Source organism: Mixophyes fleayi, chromosome 1, assembly GCF_038048845.1.
Source record: "Mixophyes fleayi isolate aMixFle1 chromosome 1, aMixFle1.hap1, whole genome shotgun sequence".
Taxonomy (NCBI): domain Eukaryota; kingdom Metazoa; phylum Chordata; class Amphibia; order Anura; family Limnodynastidae; genus Mixophyes; species Mixophyes fleayi.
In genome coordinates, this window is record NC_134402.1 from 213,461,942 (window position 1) to 213,482,406 (window position 20,465).

General features: G+C 42.4%; 1 protein-coding gene across 2 annotated transcripts in view; it reads right to left on the reverse strand.

Annotated features, from left to right (window-relative positions):
• Positions 1-3,091: 3,091 nt before the first annotated feature.
• Positions 3,092-20,465, reverse strand: part of HMG20B (high mobility group 20B) — a 115,398-nt gene continuing 98,024 nt past the window's right edge. For both annotated transcript variants that reach the window (XM_075204908.1, XM_075204903.1), the window contains exon 10: positions 3,092-5,366. In XM_075204908.1, the coding sequence (XP_075061009.1) occupies positions 5,354-5,366 (13 nt within the window). In that variant the 3' untranslated portion in view covers positions 3,092-5,353. The remainder of the gene's footprint in view (positions 5,367-20,465) is intronic.

Here is a 20,465-nt window from a genome sequence, read left to right on the forward strand (position 1 = left end):
GATGCTGGGTGTGACATTTGAATTTGGAATCTGTGTATATATATATATATATATACACACACACACACACACACACACACACACTTACATTATATATACATATATACATATATATATATATATATATATATATATATATATATATATACCCTTTTTGCTGGCGTATAAGACTACTTTTTTGCCCTGAAAAACATGCCTCCAAGTGGGGGGGTCGTCTTATACACTGGGTCCAGTATCGCGCGGTATCCAGTGCAGCCGTGGCGGGTCATCAGCGTGGCTGCGGCGAGCATCAGCAGCGATACAGGGGTGCCAGCCTTTTCGGCGTGACCGGCCCGTTCTGCTGACAGGGAGGGCAGACAGAGAGCAGGGACCAATCCAATCAGGGTTTGTATACAGCCAACAGCCAACCACAGTACTGCACCATTGTACAGTACAATACAGCATAGAAAATGTCCAGCAGTCAAACCCCTATCAACCCTATCATGGCACCAGCAAAAAGAAAGAAATATGTATGCTGCTGCAAGACAATATGGAGTAACAGAAAAGATGGTTCGGGACTGGAAATCAAATGAAAAAGCATTAAAGATTATGCCAAGGGGTAAGTGTGCACTTGCTCTCTCCCTCTATTTGTTATCTTCCTTCTATCATTGACTAGTGAATTACGTTTAATAAACTTGCACTGTTTTATGTTTACTGTACATGTTTGATAACATACAGCCTTGTGACAGTTTTCCTGCATGTCATAGGCATTCGAATATAAATTAACATGTTGAAATCAAATCTGATGTTCTTTTACATTTTATTTGGTGTGTGGAATGTGTGCGGAAGAGGGGGTAGTCTTATACGGCGAGTATATAACAAACTCTATATTTTGAGTGGAAATGTTGGGGGTCGTCTTATACGCCGGCAAATACACACACACGTACACATACATATATACACATACATATGATTCACGCCCACCTCCTTATAAATGAAAGCATGAGACAGCAAGAATGAGGGGTGTAGTCTCATGCTTTCATTTATGAGGTGGGTGTGACTATATATTCATACTGGCTCTTTGTTATAGTGACACTATCAGGGCTCTATTACTATATCAACTATTAAGAGTACTATGACCATCGCATACACTATTGAGTGTTTTATTGGTCTGTTATAAACAGGTAAACTTAGGTTATAACGCAATATAGGTACTTTACTTGGATATATAATTTATAACAACATATACGAGGTTACTGGCGCGTCTTAGCATTGTTTCTGCTAATTTTATTAGCACTATTATCAGGTTCAACAATCCATTTCCCTTTTCTATATTTCACTAACAATGTTTTTATTTTACTCTTTGTGTTATTATTTTAATGCATACCAATAAAACTTGATTTGTTTTATATACTTAACCTAGAGTGCCCCTTTGTTTTCTGTGTACTATGTTCAATTATTATGATGTGTGGGCGCACCACTCCTAGGGCGCTTGACTTTATAAGAGTTATAAGATTTCTCATTCAAAAGTTGTTGATAATTTCTCTACCAAGTGTAGGATTCTCCTTGTGCTGTATATATCCCCTTTTGTTTGGTATATAGTCCTTGTAATTTGTCTCATTGTCTGCTGATTTTAAATGCTCAAGCTTGCGAACCTTTTTTTTTGTGGATCATTGTTACACCTTTTAGAGGGTTGGGTACAATTTAAAGCTTGTGAAAAATCCAACGAGGACACCTCCAAATAAAAATCGAATGTATAAAAACCAATTTGAATGTAAATAGACTTACCTATCGAGTTAAGTGTTTAAACAATTAACCTGCGGGGTCCCGACATTGCCGCTTTAAATTAACATTCTTAGAAGTCGCAATGACGTCAAACTCTACTGCCAGTCACCTGTCCATTCAGAATAACTTGCTGTCACCATGGTGGTCCCATCGGAGTCGGATTTGAGGTAAGTTTATTTATATTGAAATCGGTTTTTGATAAATTCGGTTTTTATCTGAAGGTGTCTTCGGTGTCGGAATTGTGGCAAACGTGAAAACGATTACCACCGCTTTTAGACAAGGTTTGTGCTATGTGCTTCCAGTTTTGAACCATTGTTGCTTGCATCCAGAATCGGTTAAAGACTCTGGGGTTCGTGCTGGGCATATTTCCATTTGCTTTGCGTAAAATATGCAAATTTGTACTGTGCATGCCCACAGAAGAAAGTGTATGCCTACATTTGTTACTTTCACCTACTTAAGCTTGGACAGGTGGAACAGGGGAGGGGCATGCAAATGCAGACATGGTAAGGGTGTGTTCGCATAATTAAGAACGGAGGCCACAAAAAGGCACAAATACGCCTGTCAGTAGCTTTATCACTATTGGATGCCTGAGGGCTGATGTATATACACTCTGATGATGAGGGCTGTCGCCAGTACTAGCCAGCCAATTCTGATTTTTTTTTAATTTCATCTAAATCAAGCCCAAAAGTGAATGCATTTGAAAACAAATATTTTAAAAAAATTGTGCTTATGACTTGGCTTGGTGCAAGTATGTCTAGCATAAAACTGGTGCATGCACAACTAGTGCAGAGCTAAATGTATCTTGAAATGGGTACGACTCAGCATGTGGGAGTAAATATGTTATTTATACCATCATTTTTTTTCAAAGCTTACTTTTTGGACACATATGTATCCAACTAAGTATAAAACGTTCTGAATCTCGTTTTGCAGCTTAATAAGTTATAGACTGACTTCATGACTGTGTGTTTCCTGGAACCTGTCGGTCTTGTATTAACAATCCAATTATACGTTCATATATACAAGTTGGTCTGCTTATCAAGATGCTCCTGTACTTGAGCTCTAATACCTTAGGTTAGTGTTACAGGGTTGCTTTGTGCATGTATATTGAACACTGTAAGCAGCATTCCTTAAGCATAACAGTGTTTGTGCAATGGGATCTCTGCATTTGCCGTCCCTGCTGTATGTAGTCTTATTTTAAGTCAAAATTAAAATAAAAGCAGAAGTCACATGATATCACAAGGCTACTTCCAGATTAGTAAAAAGTCAGTCATCCAGTATTAAACATACTTGTAGCAAATGAAACACATATTGATTGGCCAATCCTCCATAAAGGTACGCAGAAAAGTTTATTTGCCCAACAATATATTTTAATGTAATACATCACATTTGCAGACAATGCACTTAGTTATCCAAAACATTGTTAGATTACACTAGTTTTACATAACAAGCCTTTTATCTTTGCAAACCTTGGGAACTTCATTTATAATTCTGACAAAATAAATGCTGAGACATTGCTTTCGACCAGTGATTACTGGTCATTAGAAAGTAGTGTTTATTTCACTTAAGAGGATGAAGCACCTTCATTTTTCAAACAATTGCCTACAATATTTATGTGGAATGAAATTAAAAATATTGGCACCAAGTATGTGTAAAAGCAAAATAACTCATCAAATTGACTAATAGAAACTTCGGGAATGGATTTATCTGCAAAGAGTAAAATTTACATATCATACTATATATATATATATATATATATATATATATATATATAAAATCATATTATCTTAAATGAATTGGCAAAATTTGCATTTGCGTATCTTGAGATGTACACTTCTAAGGCCCACAATTGTCTCTTGAATGCCAAAAGAGTAAGTAGCCACCCACATAATTATTTTGGCACAAACACAGCTTCGTTCTCTGCGTAGTTACAGGAACCAATGAAGAGGCAGGTAGAGGCAGCTTGTGGGCAGAGAAAAAAAAATTGCATCATTGCTATAGTAACTATGCTGCAGCTGCTTTCTCTTTTGATCTGCCAGAGATTGAGAAATGCAAGAAATTGGCATCACTCCTCCACATCCTCCTATCATAGATGCCAGTGGCAGATTAAAACAAAATGCTGAATCGCTGCTGCCTTGATCTGTAGCACAAATATGATGCTGGCATCAGTGCTAAGAGATCGTGGGGGAGTGATGTCACTTACTTGCATCACCCAATCATAGAACAGAAGGTGTTTGGGACGCTTATAGTGAATGAGAAAGGAACAAATGAGACATGCAAAAATGGGGATGCGAAAAGAAAAGTGTGAAACACAGAGAGTGTAAAGAAAGGAGCAAACCAGAGAGGCACACACATAAGACAAATTGAAAGATAATAAGTGAATGAGTCAAGTACACAGGGGTGGGAGACCAATCAAAAAAAGACAGTGTGCATAGTATGTGCCAGTGTGTATATGTATGGATTTGTGTGTATGTTAATTTGTGTAAGAGTGTGTGTGTGTATATATGTGTATATATTACCAGTGCGATTGGCCTGTTTTATTTTGCTTGCATTTTCCCCTCTAAACTCTGGGTTCATCTGATTTATGTGGGGTGTAGCAATGAAAGGACTGAGCAATTATTACTTGTTCAAAAATAATGTAGGGCTCACTGTAATGAACAGAATGAGGTAGTAGCATGGGTTTTCTTTTATTAAGTGGAGTAGAATACATGTGGCAATGTTGTTTGTAAATTGAAACATTTGATCAACAAAATACTATCTAGAGAGCAATGATGCTGAAAGGCTTATTTTACAGTATGTCATAAATTGCCTTATTGGTTCTGGGTATAGTCTCATTGTTAGTGTGACAGCAGCAGATATTTTCTGCTCTCATATCAAAGTACAGCATTTCGAAATAAGTTTTGTGTAACCTTTTTTTATGCAAGTTAGAAGGTTGTAAATTGCTGAAAGAGATGGATCTTTTCTTAATCATATGCAATTTGTGCAGCAATAGGCACCATTCTATAACAACTTATCCAAATTGGTTGCTATGGATTACAGCACATCTGTGCTATTTGTGCAATTATTAAAAAGCCACATTTTTCTTCTTTTTACAATATACATAATATAATTTGTATTAAATTAATTCAATGTATGTTTAATTGGTTGCTATGTTTTATAGATCACTTGTTGTAAATGCCTGATATTTTAAATATGTCTGTTAAGACACACATACAGTACTGAATGATGCATTTTCACCAACCGCCCTGTACCTGCATTTTCATCATTAGGCACAATGTTAAACTATACTTTAAAATTTAATGAAAAACAATTGAAACTGGGTTATATATTTATCCAAAAATACACCCTGCAGAAACCATACTGCACATTCAATGGATTAAATACAAGGGTTATTACTTAGATGAAGTTTATCCTTTTACATAGGCTCACAAAATATCATCAAACATTTCTGTATTTGCTGAGAATGTCCTCAATTTCAATACACTGGATTTTCACCGTTTTGGAATCACAGATTTTATATTCGTTCTGCTGTGCAGCCACTGAGTAATCTTGCAGCATTCAGTTAGCGTTCGCTGTGGGAAAGAACCGTATCTTATAGATGTTCACTGCAAAATAAATAAATACATTAGTTGAAATTGATTTCATCATCATCATCATCAGACAGAGATTTAAAACAAAAACACAAAATCCACTCACCAGAAAAAAAAAAAAAAAGTAAAAGTGTGTGAACTACAGGACGTAAGAGTATTTTAAACAAAGCGTTTTTTTTTTAGAAAGTTACATGCCGAATGAAACAAGGGTGTAACAGATGCTGGTAAAGTCAAGGACAATGAACCATATCTATGACTGGATCACTCATAAATAACTTATGGTATCAATTTATTTAAGGGAAATAGCGCAGGGCGCTGATTTATAGAAATTGCCAATGCACTTATTTTTAATATTGTATATATTCTGAGATAGGAAATCGTTATTTCTGAGATCAGGGTAGAAACTGTTTTTTCCTGTTTTCACCTTGCTAAATGATATGCCTTATTTCTGATGCATATATCTGATACAATAGGCCTTTGTGGATGGAGGTCTTATGTGTATTGGGATGTAATTAGTATGGAAGTGTCATTGTTTAGGATTTGTAAGGTTGCTAGTGGAAACCTCCAATTAGGCATATGTGTGAGTCTGATAGCAGAAAGTGCTAATGAAGTTTTGTGATGAACTGTCATGCCTGCTCTGGCCAAACGCCCAGCAGGAGATCGTTACTATGTGGCCTGTTTCACAGAGTGAATTTCATAGATAAGTGTAAATTTTGTTAAATTTACATGCATTTCAAGGCTATGTTTTGGGAAGCAGGGTTACATCCTGATTCTAAAAATAGACTATTTCTGAACTGTATAAAAGATGAGCTGTGTGAGCATGTAAGTGTTCTTCTGAATTCAACAACTGACCTGATCACTGGTACCTCAAACCAGTGTGAGCAAATGAACATTTTGCTTCAAAGAACTGCTTGGCAACATCTTCAATATTGCTGTATTCCTGTGATCTTCAGATTAGACCCTAAATCTAATTTGTTCGCCAGCTGTCCGATGTTTGGACCCAAGCTTTTCCAGTACCACCGCTCTGCCTGCTACCCAGTCAGTGTGATAGGCCAGGGGGGATCCATCCACAGCAACCCTGATCTATCGTGAGAGGTCAGGGGTACCAGCCAAGGTACACCAGCAACGAGGTACGCTAGCAGCATCAACTACCCACAAGAAATAGTATTGGTATAGGAGTCAAGTGGTGGCATCTCATATAAGCCCCTCCTACTGTGGCAAGAGGGCGCATTTGGGATAACAAAAGGGAACGGTGGCAAAGTAAGCCCAGCCGATTCCCAGCAACAACAGACAGGGTGGCATAGGCGGTCCTTCCTGTCACAATACCCATATCAATTTTTTTTTTAAACTTATTTTCTCTTTCCTACCATTGGGGAACACTGCGAGACATTGGGTATACTAGGCGGGACTAGGAGTTTAGGCACTTATCAACTTGTTTGTTCCTCACACTCCTCCCCTACTATGCCCCTCTTCTCCAGCTCAGACCTCAGTTTTTTCTAAATGCCTAGGAGATAGGTCCCTTCGGTATAGGCTACTGCCTATACTTGTATTAGTTGTAGTTTTTTCCATGTTTTTATTTTAATTCACTTTCAGGTGCAGCACGGGAATCGATCCAAAGACCCAGAGGAGTGAATAAGACTCCAGCACTGTTCAATCTGGGTCCCAGCACAGGTAAGCAGCAGTCTTGTCTCGCTTCTGCTGATAGTCTTCCCTAGAAACGAGCAAAGGTGCCATATTTTTAAGTCTGCCATTAGGCAGCAGATATAATGGGCACCAGATTATTCAAATATATTGGCCACATTTCTTTAAGGGCGGCCGGGAGTGAAGCTGTAACAGCCTCTCCTCCCCGCCTGCCCGAAACGCAGGCAAGTTCACCCCGCCCCTAAACACGAGCAGCGGGGGAACGAAAACAACAATTGCTCTCAATAGAAGGCGATTCAGTTGTTGTGAAGAGCGCACGCAGCCTGGGCAGCTAACAAATGCGTGGGGACTCTGAAAGCCGACAGCCATGTTCATATGAGCTGATCGGCGATGCATGGAGGGTAGCCATAATAGGAGAGGATCTGCAAGAGTCACTTCCTTCCCCTACCGATCAGCTTCCTGGCATGGACGGCGGCCATCTTTGGAACTGGCACACAGAGAGACTGAGTGCATGCTGCTTCCCTGCTCTGCCTTCCCTCAATATCCTGGTATTGTGTTACAATACTTCTCTACACAGGACCACAGCTATTTTATCTCAGATTCGGGGGATTGGTGGCTAATTCGAGTATTAAATAGTATATAGACTTGGTAAACCCCTACTATACTGAGATTATATAGATATATACATGGTTATTCATATTATATTCAAACTTATATATATATAAAATACATAAATAAATAAGGAAAATGTTTTTCTTTTCTATTGTGATTGTTGTTTTATGTACAATCCAAAATATGTTCAAAAGAGGAAACGTCCAAAATCAGGGGATCCTCGGCTACATCTGTGCTGTCATGCACACATGCCAAATGCAGTTTTAATTTATCTTTTGTAGAGCTTGCATACTATGCATTATGTCTAAAGAGGGGACTTCCACAGGTAAGAGCCCTGCTGGTATGTCTGCACTGCATTGTATATGTACAGCATAGATAAGATACAGATTTCTTTCAAAGTAAGAAACCAGCTACTACATCCATATTGCAATACGTACTGCCCATTATATCTCTAACCTCCTCTCCATTCACACTCCTGTCTGCTCCCTAGGCTCGGCCAATGACCGTCGCCTCTCCTCCACTCTGATCACCTCTTCCCACTCCAGAATCCAAGAATTCTCCCGTGCGGCCCCCGTTCATTGGAATGACCTCCCTCGCTCTATCCGTCTCTCTCCTAATCTGTGCTCCTTCAAACGGGCACTTAAAACTTACCTGTTCCGTAAAGCCTACCAACCATCCACTTAACCCCCTCATCTCCTCCGCTCGTTCTCCCCTCTCTCCTCCCGGCCCCCATTTTCTCTCCCCCATGCTTCAACTGACTCCCTTTGTGCATGATTTGTTTACCCTCCCTTAGGATGTACGCTCGTATGAGCAGGGCCCTCTTCCCTCCTGTCTCCATACCTGTCCTTCTGCTCCGTCTTTACTGCATTAGCCTGCCTGGAGTTTATGAAGTATTGGTATTTTTTGTTTATTGTTCTATACTGTCTCACCCTGTATAGTCTACTGTTTGTACTGTGTACAGCGCCGTGGAAATCTTGTGGCGCCAAACAAATAAATGATACATATATGTGCCCAAAGGTTAAAACACAGGTTTATTCTGTGACACCTTTCCTAGCATTGTATTATGTCTAAAAAAAAGGGCACTACCAAGAGTAAGATACCTGCTGGTACATCTGTACTGCATTATATATGTACCAAGATTATATACAGATTTATTCTGTGACACTTTGCCTAGCATTGCCTTAGGCGTCATACGGACCTGCTGATACGTCTGAGCTGCAAAATATATGTGCAAAATATAATTTTTATATTTCTATTCTATCGTTTGAACAGCTTAGCCCGGATGCTGCTGTGCAGCTTGCGTTGCTGCTGTGCAGCTTGCGTTGCTGAAGTTATCGAACCAGGTGCTCCCACTTTGGTGTCAGCAGCTCTGGAGAAGCCGGTCTAAGCTAAATCACTGGCAGTATCAATGGCCGAACTCTCTAAGGTGATGCTAGGGTCTGAAAAGGTACGTGAATCCCCCTTTTTCTCGCGCTTCTACACACACTCAGCCCACACAAATCATATCTATCACAGGCACATCTTCCCAGACAGAAGCGGCTATGTCTCTGTCTGAGACCACCCAGACTTAGACACCTGTTCTCACCATCTCACAGGGGTAAGCATTTTTTTGTTTTTCAGAGTTGTCCACAGTCAGGATCAGGATATGGCCCATTCCTCAATAGAGGATAGGTAGTTGGATCTTGAATTACAGACAAGAACATTGTTAACTTTGAAAGTTCCACATCCCTTTCAGGATGGATAGTCTCAGCTTAAGTTTTAGACACACTTTAACCCTTGCAGAACTTGAGTCTGCGGCCCCATCCGCACCTCCTCAGATACTGGGCAGGGTGTCTGACTTTTGGAATTAAGCCAAATAAGCAATTATTAGACTGGGCAGATTATTATCTCTTTTCCCTCTCCTGGCAGAGAAAATAGTTATATGGAAAGGTACCCCTAGGGTTGACAACCCTGTAACTCGTCTATTCAATTATTCTGCTACCCCCTCCAGGGAAGGTTTTCTCTGACAGAAAGTGTAATCTAGCCTCCACTCAGCTTAAGTGACGACTTGCAGTATGTTTACAACCAACAGGGTCATAGCTGGGTTTTGGAGAAAGCCCCTTTGGCCATGGTCAGAGCAGTTAGCCAGAGGTATTCTGCAGTACGTTCCAGGATCGGAGCGTCTTAATATTGCAGAGTTACAGCGTAGTCTCCTGGGGCCACTGGAGGCAGGAGTACATATCTTCCCGTCAGCTCCACTAGGCCACGTCAAGGGACGTTTTTTATCCCTTCGTCTCCTTTTTTTTTCCCCAAGGGCTAAGTACCCCATGTACTCACTTCTTAGCTCCAATAGAAACATAGAGTACCTGCACAGGTGCAGTTAAGTGAGAAACCTATATACCTAGTGGTATTCCCGAGAGTTGGCATTTTACTCCAACCTCTTCCTGGGCCACATACCGATCCTTTCATTCCATTTAAGCTGGCAGTCCCTCAACAGGCAGGCCTGCATTCCCTTGTTTCGGATGTAGTCACTACGCATAGTTATTGCAGGCAGTGAATAGAGACAGTTCCTGGCCTCAATATACATCATGTACCAGTCGGGAAGGGGGCACAGATGTCTCTTTTGCTTTGGCGGTACAGTGATTTCAGATCCGGCTCAGGATTCTACTTTACATTGCGCCTCGTGGGTTTCCGAGGTTATGGCAGTCATGGCAGGGCTACGGCGCACCCGGCGACCCACAATAGTACTCTGTCTGGACAACCTCTTTCCTAGGGCTCCGTCATTTTTCTCTTACAAGCAAATCTCCATTCGGTTCCTGTAAGCGCACATCTGGATGCAGAAACTATGTAGATCCCCTCTGTCACAGCAGATACGCTTCTTAGACCTCATCTTCTTTAGTAGGAAAGGGCCCCCCCACCCATTTCAGCTCAGAAAAAGGATGCTCCGAGCGCGGAGAAAAAGTTTCTCTTCTCAGGTGCTCGAGGCTTCCGGAAAACAGGGTACCAATGTTCGATTATGTAGTGTTCCATGCTCCTCTCTCAACATCTCCAGGGGGAAATTCTCTAGAAGGGGGCTGGTTCCCAGGTTATTGGACTTTCAAATGATCTGTCTATCCAAGACCACACGTCTATCTCTCACAGTCGTTAGCCAGACAGTCAGGAGTGAGGTCAGTCATTACCCTGGTCCTGACAGGCAATATAGTCTGTCAGATAAAGGCGAATTAATAGGATCCTATTACGGTGGCTTAGTGGCTAGCACTTCTGCTTCACAGCACTGGGGTCATGAGTTCCCAACCATGGCCTTATCTGTGTGGAGTTTGTATGTTCTCCCGTGTTTGTGTGGGTTTCCTCCGGGTGCTGCGGTTTCCTCCGACTTTCCAAAAACACATTAATAGGTTAACTGGCTGCTATCAAATTGACCCTAGTCTCTTTCTCTCTTTGTCTGTCTATGCGTGTGTATGTTAGGGAATTTAGACTGTAAGCTACAATGGGGCAGGGACTGATGTGAGTGAGTTCTCTGTACAGCGCTGCGGAATTAGTAGCGCTATATAAATAGCTGATTATAATGATGATCCTTAGGGTTCCAGGGTCTTTTGGCTCATCCCAAAAAGTCTGTACTTTCAAATCTGGTGCGAAGGGTGCACAGACTGTGATGTCAGGCCTAGCAGGTTCTAAACCTCTAGACAATCAGTCAGATAATGCCATGTTGCTTGCATTTCTATAGCATCCTGGGCCCGAGAGCAGCGTGAGGGACATCCATGTTATGGCCTAAGCAGCGTGTCATATTCTCATACTTTTGATGATTATCCCGACAGGAATAAGTGGGAGGACGAGAGTCTCAGCAGGCAGGCAAGCAACCAGGGGGAATAGTCTCTCCACGGGGACGTCCTTTGCCCTCCTGGTGGAGTCTTGGGGGAACTCTGGATTTCGTTCCCAGGGCATCCATACTTATTTCTCAGACCCCCCCTTTACTGCTCATAATCTAGAGTCCCTTAAGTAAAATTTTCTGATGCCAGGATGATTCCTGAAACTTCGGTCTGGGGTACCTGTCGCATCCACGTCCCAGATTCTCATCGGTAAAGAGTCCTCTAGGAGTGTGGCTTCCAGCTATCCTGGGGCCCTTCATTTACCTTGCACAGTATGGTTCTCAGACATTGGCAGCTGGGGACGACACCTCCCTTCCGGCTCTTTCTGCCACTCTTCATATCAAGTGACTTGACGCTGTGGCATTGGAGGCCCTATCCTTAGGGTCTCCTTGGTCTGGAACAGTAAAGCGCTTGGTGTGAGTCCCAGGGCTTTCCCTCGTCCCAGTGCTGGCTCCCTAAATTGTTGTTTTTTTTCTGCAAGCTGGCTCTGATATGGGACTCCGCCTAGGTTCCCACAAGGCGCAGCTCTCGTTGCTCTTCATCAATTTTAATGCCGGTTTATAGGATCTCGGTATCTTCAGTCTTTTCTTCGAGGGGTCTCTCCCAGTTCAGTCCCCCTTTTTTAGTTGGACAGGTGAAGCCATTATATCTAGTGGGGTGATCAGAGCACTTGCTTTGGTCACTTTTAAATTGCTGACTCTGGGAAAACGTTCACCCCAGGGTAAGGGTGTTCCCTTGCATATCTCCCCTGTTCGCAGGGGTTCGGTGCCGGTAGTGTAGATTGCACGCTCACATTTTACCTTTCCAGGTGGATAGAGGTGCGTCACTACGACCAATATTGGCTCAGAGTATAGTATCTGCATTACACTTAACTCAGGAGCTTGTGGTCAAGCATTCTGTTCTTCCTTTTCGTGTGACACTCTTCCTTGGCTGGATGTGGTTTGTGCACTTCGGGGCTGGATTGACTGCAGGGTCTCTATCTGTGAGACTAGGGTCTTCTTTGCTCTTTCGGATGTTTAATAGCTGGGCTGGTCGGTTTCCAGACAGACTCATGGCCACAACAACCCTTCCACCATTCGATTGGATGTTCGCACCCTTTCTTCGGCTCTGTGGACTTTAGAGCTCACTCCCCAGGGCAGTTGGCGCTTCCTGGACGGCACGTCTGCGGGCTTCGGTAAAGCAGCTGTGCAGGGTGGCAACGCCCACATCTACTGCAGAGTTTCTGGGTTGCATGGCTTTGCTGCAGTTGATGCAAGCTTTTGGCGCTGGATGTTGCGCGCATCGATTCCAGAGCAATCCCTCCCTTAGAGGCAGCTTTGGTATGTCCCAATGTCTCGCAGTGTCCCCCAATGGAGTAAGAGAAATCGATTTTATGGTGAGTAAAATTCTTTTTATTAGGTTTCAAACGTCAGTTAAACAATAATGCAAAGGAATGAAAAGAACATATAGCTAGGGAAATTTCTCCACTATTGGGTTTTACATCATACAATTTTTGTTTTTTTTTATTAAAGCTTTATAATACTGTACTGGGGATTTTAGCCTCATTTAAAATATGTATGCAAGGGATCAGGTAGCCACCATCTCTATTTTCAGTTGGTCAAGGAGAACGCATATAAAATACTCTACCGGTGGTCCTACACCCCCGACAAAATTACTAAAATGTTTCCCTCTAGTTCTCCACTATGTTGGCGGGCTTGTAGCCAGATGGGATCTTTTTTACATATTTGGTGGACCGGTCTTAAAGTATCTTCCTTCTGGGACCATGTTAGGGACCTCCTCTCCTCTTCCGTGTCCCGTTCGGAAAGACACATGGTCCTTTCTTCTTTGCTATCCTTTGATAACAATAGGCAGTCCTCGAAATTAGCTTCCAATATCCTTGCTGCAGGCCCATGTCTAGTAGCTAAATCATGGAAGCAAGCTGAACCCCCTACTATGGCGGCCCTACGCTCCTATATTTGGTTTATTGGCCTGATGGAACAGTTTACATATCATTTACATGACAAGGATGATAAATTCCACCAGATTTTGGCCCCCTGGCTCTACTTGTAATCCCTTTACTCCTATACTAGCTCCTTTCTGCTAAAGTGAACCTTATGGGGTCCTTAATGGTGCGTGAGTCATAGGTGACCTGATGTTGGACGTTGCTCCTTCTCCCTGCGTCTTTGGGTAGTCTTTTCTTCTGTATTTTAATTTTGATGACCAGTGCTTCCCCCCCCTTTCTCCACCTCATATTCTTAGAAAATGTTGCAGTATCTTGAGTAATTGGCACAAGCAATGTTTGTTTACTTGTTTGTTCTGTGACAATATGTTGCTGTTCTTTGGTGATGTACTAATTGCTGATTCTTGCCTGTTTGTTAATGCTATTTTTCAAAATAAATAGTTTAAAAAAAAATTTGGAATGCAACTGTGCATGCGTACTAAAATGTATCCAGATTTAGAGGAGCATATGTTAGATTTACTCAACATACACTTGCCGCCTCTCTAGGCACTGTAGGCCATTATTGAGTAAAGTAAGGGTTCATGTAAGTGTTCCATGCACCCTGGAGATGTGGCCTAGTTAGAATTGACCACATCTCCAAATTGGCTTCTTAGAAGTTTATCTTCTGTGATGAGAATACCATCAGCACTATCTAGCAACTTGACAGGTGTGGGGGTGTTTTTATCGGTGGTAGTCACAAAAACGACTACAGAAAATCTGACAGCACTTTCTCCGATAGGAACACTCTCTCTCATAATATGTATCAAGACATTCGGAAACAAGGCTACTGCAGGGAATAGGTAACTAAACAGTACCGCCAAAGAACGGACCAAGCAATCTACTGAGACAGCTAAAGAATATCTTGTTCTAGAATAGGCGAACTAAACTATGTGGCTCCATGTGTTCGTCCATATTATGGGTAAACAGCTCTTGCTGCTACCCTGTTGAATATATTTATCTCATGTCTGTGACATTGTCTGATGGTATCTTCACTCCTGTTGCCTGCGGCAAATGTAGTGTGCTGATTAGAGTGCAGAATACTGCTCGCAGAACTATTACAGTGACGGAAAGGTTGGATTCTAGCAGAGGCCAAAGCCCCTGAAGCCCCGGCGTACAAACAGACCATACCCCAACTCCGAAGGCTGGCATCCGTTGCTACAAAGATCCAACCTCGAATTGGGAAAGATTGACCCAGTATATATTGTTATCTTGCTCCCACAAAAAAAGAGCGACTGACGCATTCAAGGAGAAGATCGGAACCAAAGACCAACAAAGCAGGCGATATCTGTTACACTAGAAAATTATTTTGGATGGAAACTTACGTACATGAACCCGACTGTGGAACAAACCCCAAACCTTTTGCGATTCCAGAACCGGAAACACAATTCCTGAAGAAATTAGGGAGCAGACAATTTCTAGCAGAGCCAGTCACCTACTTGGACATGCGGGAAGCCTCATGGAAAATAACCTTCTGGGAGGTTAACTGAGGTGAACATACATGGACCCCTGTTCCAAAACTCCCCGTACCCTGGCATCTGTGGTAGTTGAACTATCAATCCCTTTAAGAAATACATGAGTTCCCATGACAGCAATCTGGAGGGGCAGAATATCCAACAAGCCGTCTGCCTGTCCGACGACTTAGTCCCGTCAAGCAGTAAGAAAAGACTGGAACATAGCCATCCTGTGAGTTTGGAGCAATAACAGGAAGGAGGTACTCTTATTTGTCATTACCTGAACAATAACTGTGTCAAACTGGGTCAACAAAACACCCTCAGAAAAAAACGAATTGTCTGAAAAGTCCATTTTAGACTTAAAAGTGGCAGCCAGGACTTAACCAGAGTCCGACGAGCAGAGACTGCACAAACAGATGTGTGACCAAATTCGTCTCACACTTATTGCTGCCACCGCAAAACTTAACCGTGGCTAAGTGAATGTGTTCCACCCAGGAAACTGGTCAGAATCTGGCCAGTCGTGTAACAAACTCAGAAGCAGATGAATGGATGAATTCTCCACCACCATAACACACTCTGGACTTAAAGTGAGCCGCCAGTAGGGACCCGCCGCCACGGAATATGAACTTAAGGACGACCGAAACCCAAAAGACTGTACTGTCATTAAGAGTGTTCGAATATAGACCGAACTAATTGGGCAAGCCGAACCACAGCCCTGGTCAGTATCCGAGCCCATGTGGTTACCACAAAACGGGTAAAATACCCCCACGCATCATAGCTGGGGGTCCACCAGACAGGCAAGCTGCGCACCAAGCATACGCGTCTGACCGTCTGGCACAGGTGAACTTCATGACAGAAATCACTCTAGCCGTAACTGTTACGTTTCACCCCGTAGCTGAAAAAAGTTAGACACAGAGGGGACAAAACACACTGAACAAACACAGTGACAAAAACAAGCAGCACACAATCAAAGCACATAAAGTGAGCCTGCTATACAGCCAAAGAGCCGCAACAATGTAACAATAACCCCCCGCCTGGTACCTTACATGCTTCAAGCAGCAAACAGACGTCCTTAATGTGCGTTGCACAATCAATGCATACTCAGTAGCAGATTTTTTTTCTTTTTTAATATTAAAAAAGCTTAAGGCTGCTAGCCTTGATCAAATTTTTTTTATATTAGGGAGGTATATAATTTTGGTAAATTAGCTGACAAAAAGTTTAAAGAACATGAAACGAACACAGTAATATCAAGAACAAATGCTGACTACTACATAAGGATTAACTAATTTAATGATGAAACATTAAATGTTCTATGTATGAAATAATAATGAAAAGTCATGTAATGATTGCACTAGTGCTATAGCGCGCATGTAACACAATGTTACTGATAAAGGACTCCCTTTATAAAAAATGAATAAAAACTGTGTCCCTGCCGATATGAGTGAGATGAGATAGTAGGGACATACATTTTGCCTAGTATGCGGCAAAATGCAGCGGCCGGTGGCATGGTCATGTGCCTAAAACCCGGCTGCCCCACTGACTGCGGAGACATTATAGACCAACTTCCGGTGGGCACGATATTCCCAAAGACAACATTGGAGAGGGGCGTTGTCGCTGCGGATACAGAACTGCTGATGCCACAGCGTACGAGGTAGACCAAGCAGACAGACAGAGCGTCTGCAACAGCGCCATAGCAATGAAACCGTAGCCAAGTCTCATCCCTTGCAATAACCCGGCTCTAGCTGCAGCCACACAGGGACCAGCGGCGGTGCACGGTAACAATGTAGAGCCACAGATATAGGCAGCGCCTTTGTAGACCGAACGGGGCCGAACAGAATAGGTGCTCCCACTAGACACAGCTTCAATGAAGGCCCGATGCAGCCTCCCAAATGCAGACCAGCTGGCAGCCAGGAAGAAAGAAAAAATAAATGAATTAATAAATAAAAACCAACAACAGGGGCTACTGAGTAGCCCCCATACATCCTGCACGTCTAAGCACTTAAACTAAACGGAGGCTTAAGCAGGAAGTGGGGTATAAAAGGGGAGGAGCTAGGGCTAGCTAGCAACTTTATTAAAGTGCCACAAGCCTATCTCACCTACACTATAACCCAATGTCCCCCAATTGGATGTGGGGGAAAGTACAGTCAAGTCCATAAATATTGGGACATCGACACAATTCTCATAATTTGGGCTCTATACACCACCACAATGGATTTCAAATGAAACAAACAAGATGTCCTTTACCTGCAGACTTTCAGCTTTAATTTGAGGGTATTTACATCCAAATCAGGTGAACGTTGTAGGAATTACAACGGTCTCTATATGTGCCTCCCACTTTTTGAGGGACCAAAAGTAATGGGACAATCGACTCCAAAGCTATTTTATGGACATGTGTGGGCTATTCCCTTGTTATTTCATCATCAATTAAGCAGGTAAAAGGTCTGGAGTTGATTCTAGGTGTAACATTTGCATTTGGAATCTGTTGCTGTCGAGTCTCAATATGAGATCCAAAGAGCCATCACTATCAGTGAAGCAAACCATCATTAGGCTGAAAAAAAATCAAAAACAAACCCATCAGAGAGATAGCAAAAACATTAGGTGTGGCCAAATCAACTGTTTGGAACATTCTTAAAAAGAAAGCAAGCACCGGAGAGCTCAGCAACACCAAAAGACCCGGAAGACCACGAAAAACAACTGTGGTGGATGACAGAAGAATTTTTTCCCTGGTGAAGAAAAACCCCTTCACAAGTTGGCCAAATCAAGAACACTCTCCAGGAGGTAGGTGTATATATGAAGTCAACAATCAAGAGAAGACTTCACAAGAGTGAATATAGAGGGTTCACCATAAGATGTAAACCATTTGCGAGCCACAAAAACAGGAAGACCAGATTAGAGTTTGCCAAACAACATCTAAAAAAGACATTACAGTTCTGGAACAACATCTTATGGACAGATGAGACAAAGATCAACTTGAAGCAGAGTGATGGGAAGAGAAGAGTATGGAGAAGGAAAGGAACTGATTATGATCCAAAACATACCACCTCATCAGTGAAGCATGGTGGTGGTAGTGTCATGGTGTGGGCACGTATGGCTGCCAATGGAACTGCTTCCCTTGTATTTACTGACAAAAGCAGCAGGATGAATTTTGAAGTCTTTCGGGCAATATTATCTGCTAATGCTTCAGAACTCATTGGACGGCGCTTCACAGTGCAGATGGACAATGACCTGAAGCATACTGCAAAAGCAACCAGAGAGTTTTTTTTAAGGCTAACAAGTGGAATGTTATGCAATGGCCAAGTCAATCACCTGACCTGAACCTGATTGAGCATGCATTTCATTTGATGAAGACAAAACTGAAGGGAAAATGCCCCAAGAACAAGCAGGAACTGAATACATTTGCAGTAGAGGCCTGGCAGAGCATCACCAGGGACGAAACCCAGCGTTTGGTGATGTCTATGCGTTCCAGACTTCAGGCTGTAATTGACTGCAAAGGATTTGCAACAAAGTATGAAAAAGTTAAAGTTTGATGTAGGATTGTTTAGTTTGTCCCATTACTTTTGGTCCCTTATAAAGTGGAAGGCACATGTAGAAACCGTTGTAATTCCTACACTGTTAACCTGATGTAAATACCCTCAAATTAAAGCTGAAAGTCTGCAGTTAAAGCACATCTTGTTTGTTTCATTTGAAATCCATTGTGGTGGTGGTGGTGCATAGAGCCCAAAATATGAGAATTGTGTCGATGTCCCAATATTTATGGACTTGACTGTAGATGTCGTTATAGTGCACATTTTGTGAGAGACAAAATACATATATATATATATATATATATATATATATATATATATTGTGAGGATACCACCCTTAGCTGGGATGGAAGTTACCCTCTGTGGGATTCAACTCACTCGGGTAGACCAAGATATATCCAAAATAAGACTTTATTACGACAGCACAACACCACAAGACGTTCACAAGTTACAGGGTAAATGGTAGCACGTATTCTCCAGCAGCCTCCTGCAGTCAGCACTCCAAAGTCATAATCTCTGTCCCTTTCAGGGTCTTATCCTCCCGCAATATTACCACTACCGTTTAGCAAAACAGTTATGGTGTCTCCTAGCCTGGGTTACTAGCTCACACCAACCCTGTCCTGGTAGGGTTCCCTCCAGCGGCACCACAGTTCCTGGCCCAGAGTCCTTTTTACTGATGTCTTCTACACCAGGATCCTCCAAACTAGCATCCCCCCTGGCATTCTCCTCGCCCTATATTATTTTCTCTGTACCCAGGAAATAGGGTCAAATGTCTCCAACCTCCCCTTTACAGAAGGGGCCTCCCAGTCAACAATTTAGCTGCTAGACATACTGTCCCTGTTACCTTGATTAGACAATAGAATGGCTTGACTCAATTAGCTGTTTTGGCTGGATACACTACACATGGGGTTACAATAGTACATCAAGGAATGACACTGCACGCTTACATGGAACAATAAGACTTTTGACACATGATATCAGCAGGGTTACACAATATAAGTCTGTGATACCTTTTGATACAATTACATTTATATTGACACATATTGATACATTTCCCCATGCTATTTCAACCAATATATTACTGTGGAGGCACATTGCATATGAGTAGAAGTTCTAACCTCATTACCTCTCAGGTTATCTGTTGACCTAGCTAATTAACATGGGCTGCCAGCTAGTTAACTCAGACATTGTTCTGATAACAAACCTCATCTCAGCTGCACCCCATACAATACACATTTGAGACAAATGGTAATTACATTAGCTACCACAAGCAAAATGACTGCTGTTGTTCTGATATTTTCACACAGTATGGCAATATTGTTTCTATTTATACTACATACAATATCACAGGTAATAGTATGGGCAAAATGTGTCTAATAACATGAAATAATAATACACATAATACACCAATGCTCTGGTGTATATACTTAGACTGGGCCAAGGATTAAAAAGTACAATAAACCGTGAGAAACGGGTGATGATTACATAGTTCTCAGTCCAGTAGTACCCCGTTTCCTCACATTCCTCCCCTACTTTTTAAACTTGAGCCCCAGTCTCTTCTGCAGACACTACTGCAGGTTTTATGTGGTTTCCCACGAGATGAACCAATTTCCTGCTGGGCTGTGCGCAGCCTCCAGCGTTCACTTGCTGCACCTTGTTATATTCTTGTAGCCGCCAGCACCTATCAATTCCCAGAACCTCTGCGGGAAGTCTCGGTCTCCTGCTCCAGTAGCTACTCTGAGCCCTGCTGTCTAAGAGCCTTACCGACTGCCTTTCCCTGGTTGTCTGGGGTCCTGTCTGGCTACGCCTCCCCCTTTCCCAGTTCCCTTCTGCACTGGGATTACTCATTTCCCCAGTCTGCACCCGCTTATGCACAGGGTTCTTGCAGGAATCCTGCTGCACACTATCTCCTGCAGGGACTACTGAGAGTAACATCACGCAGTCATCAATGTCCTGCTTTTTATGCTGCCTTCTCCCCTCCTGTGTCCGAATGTCACTGTTGCAGCCATGCCCTAACATATTCTTGCAGTCTGCACAGTTGGCTATGTAGCGGTCTACATCCC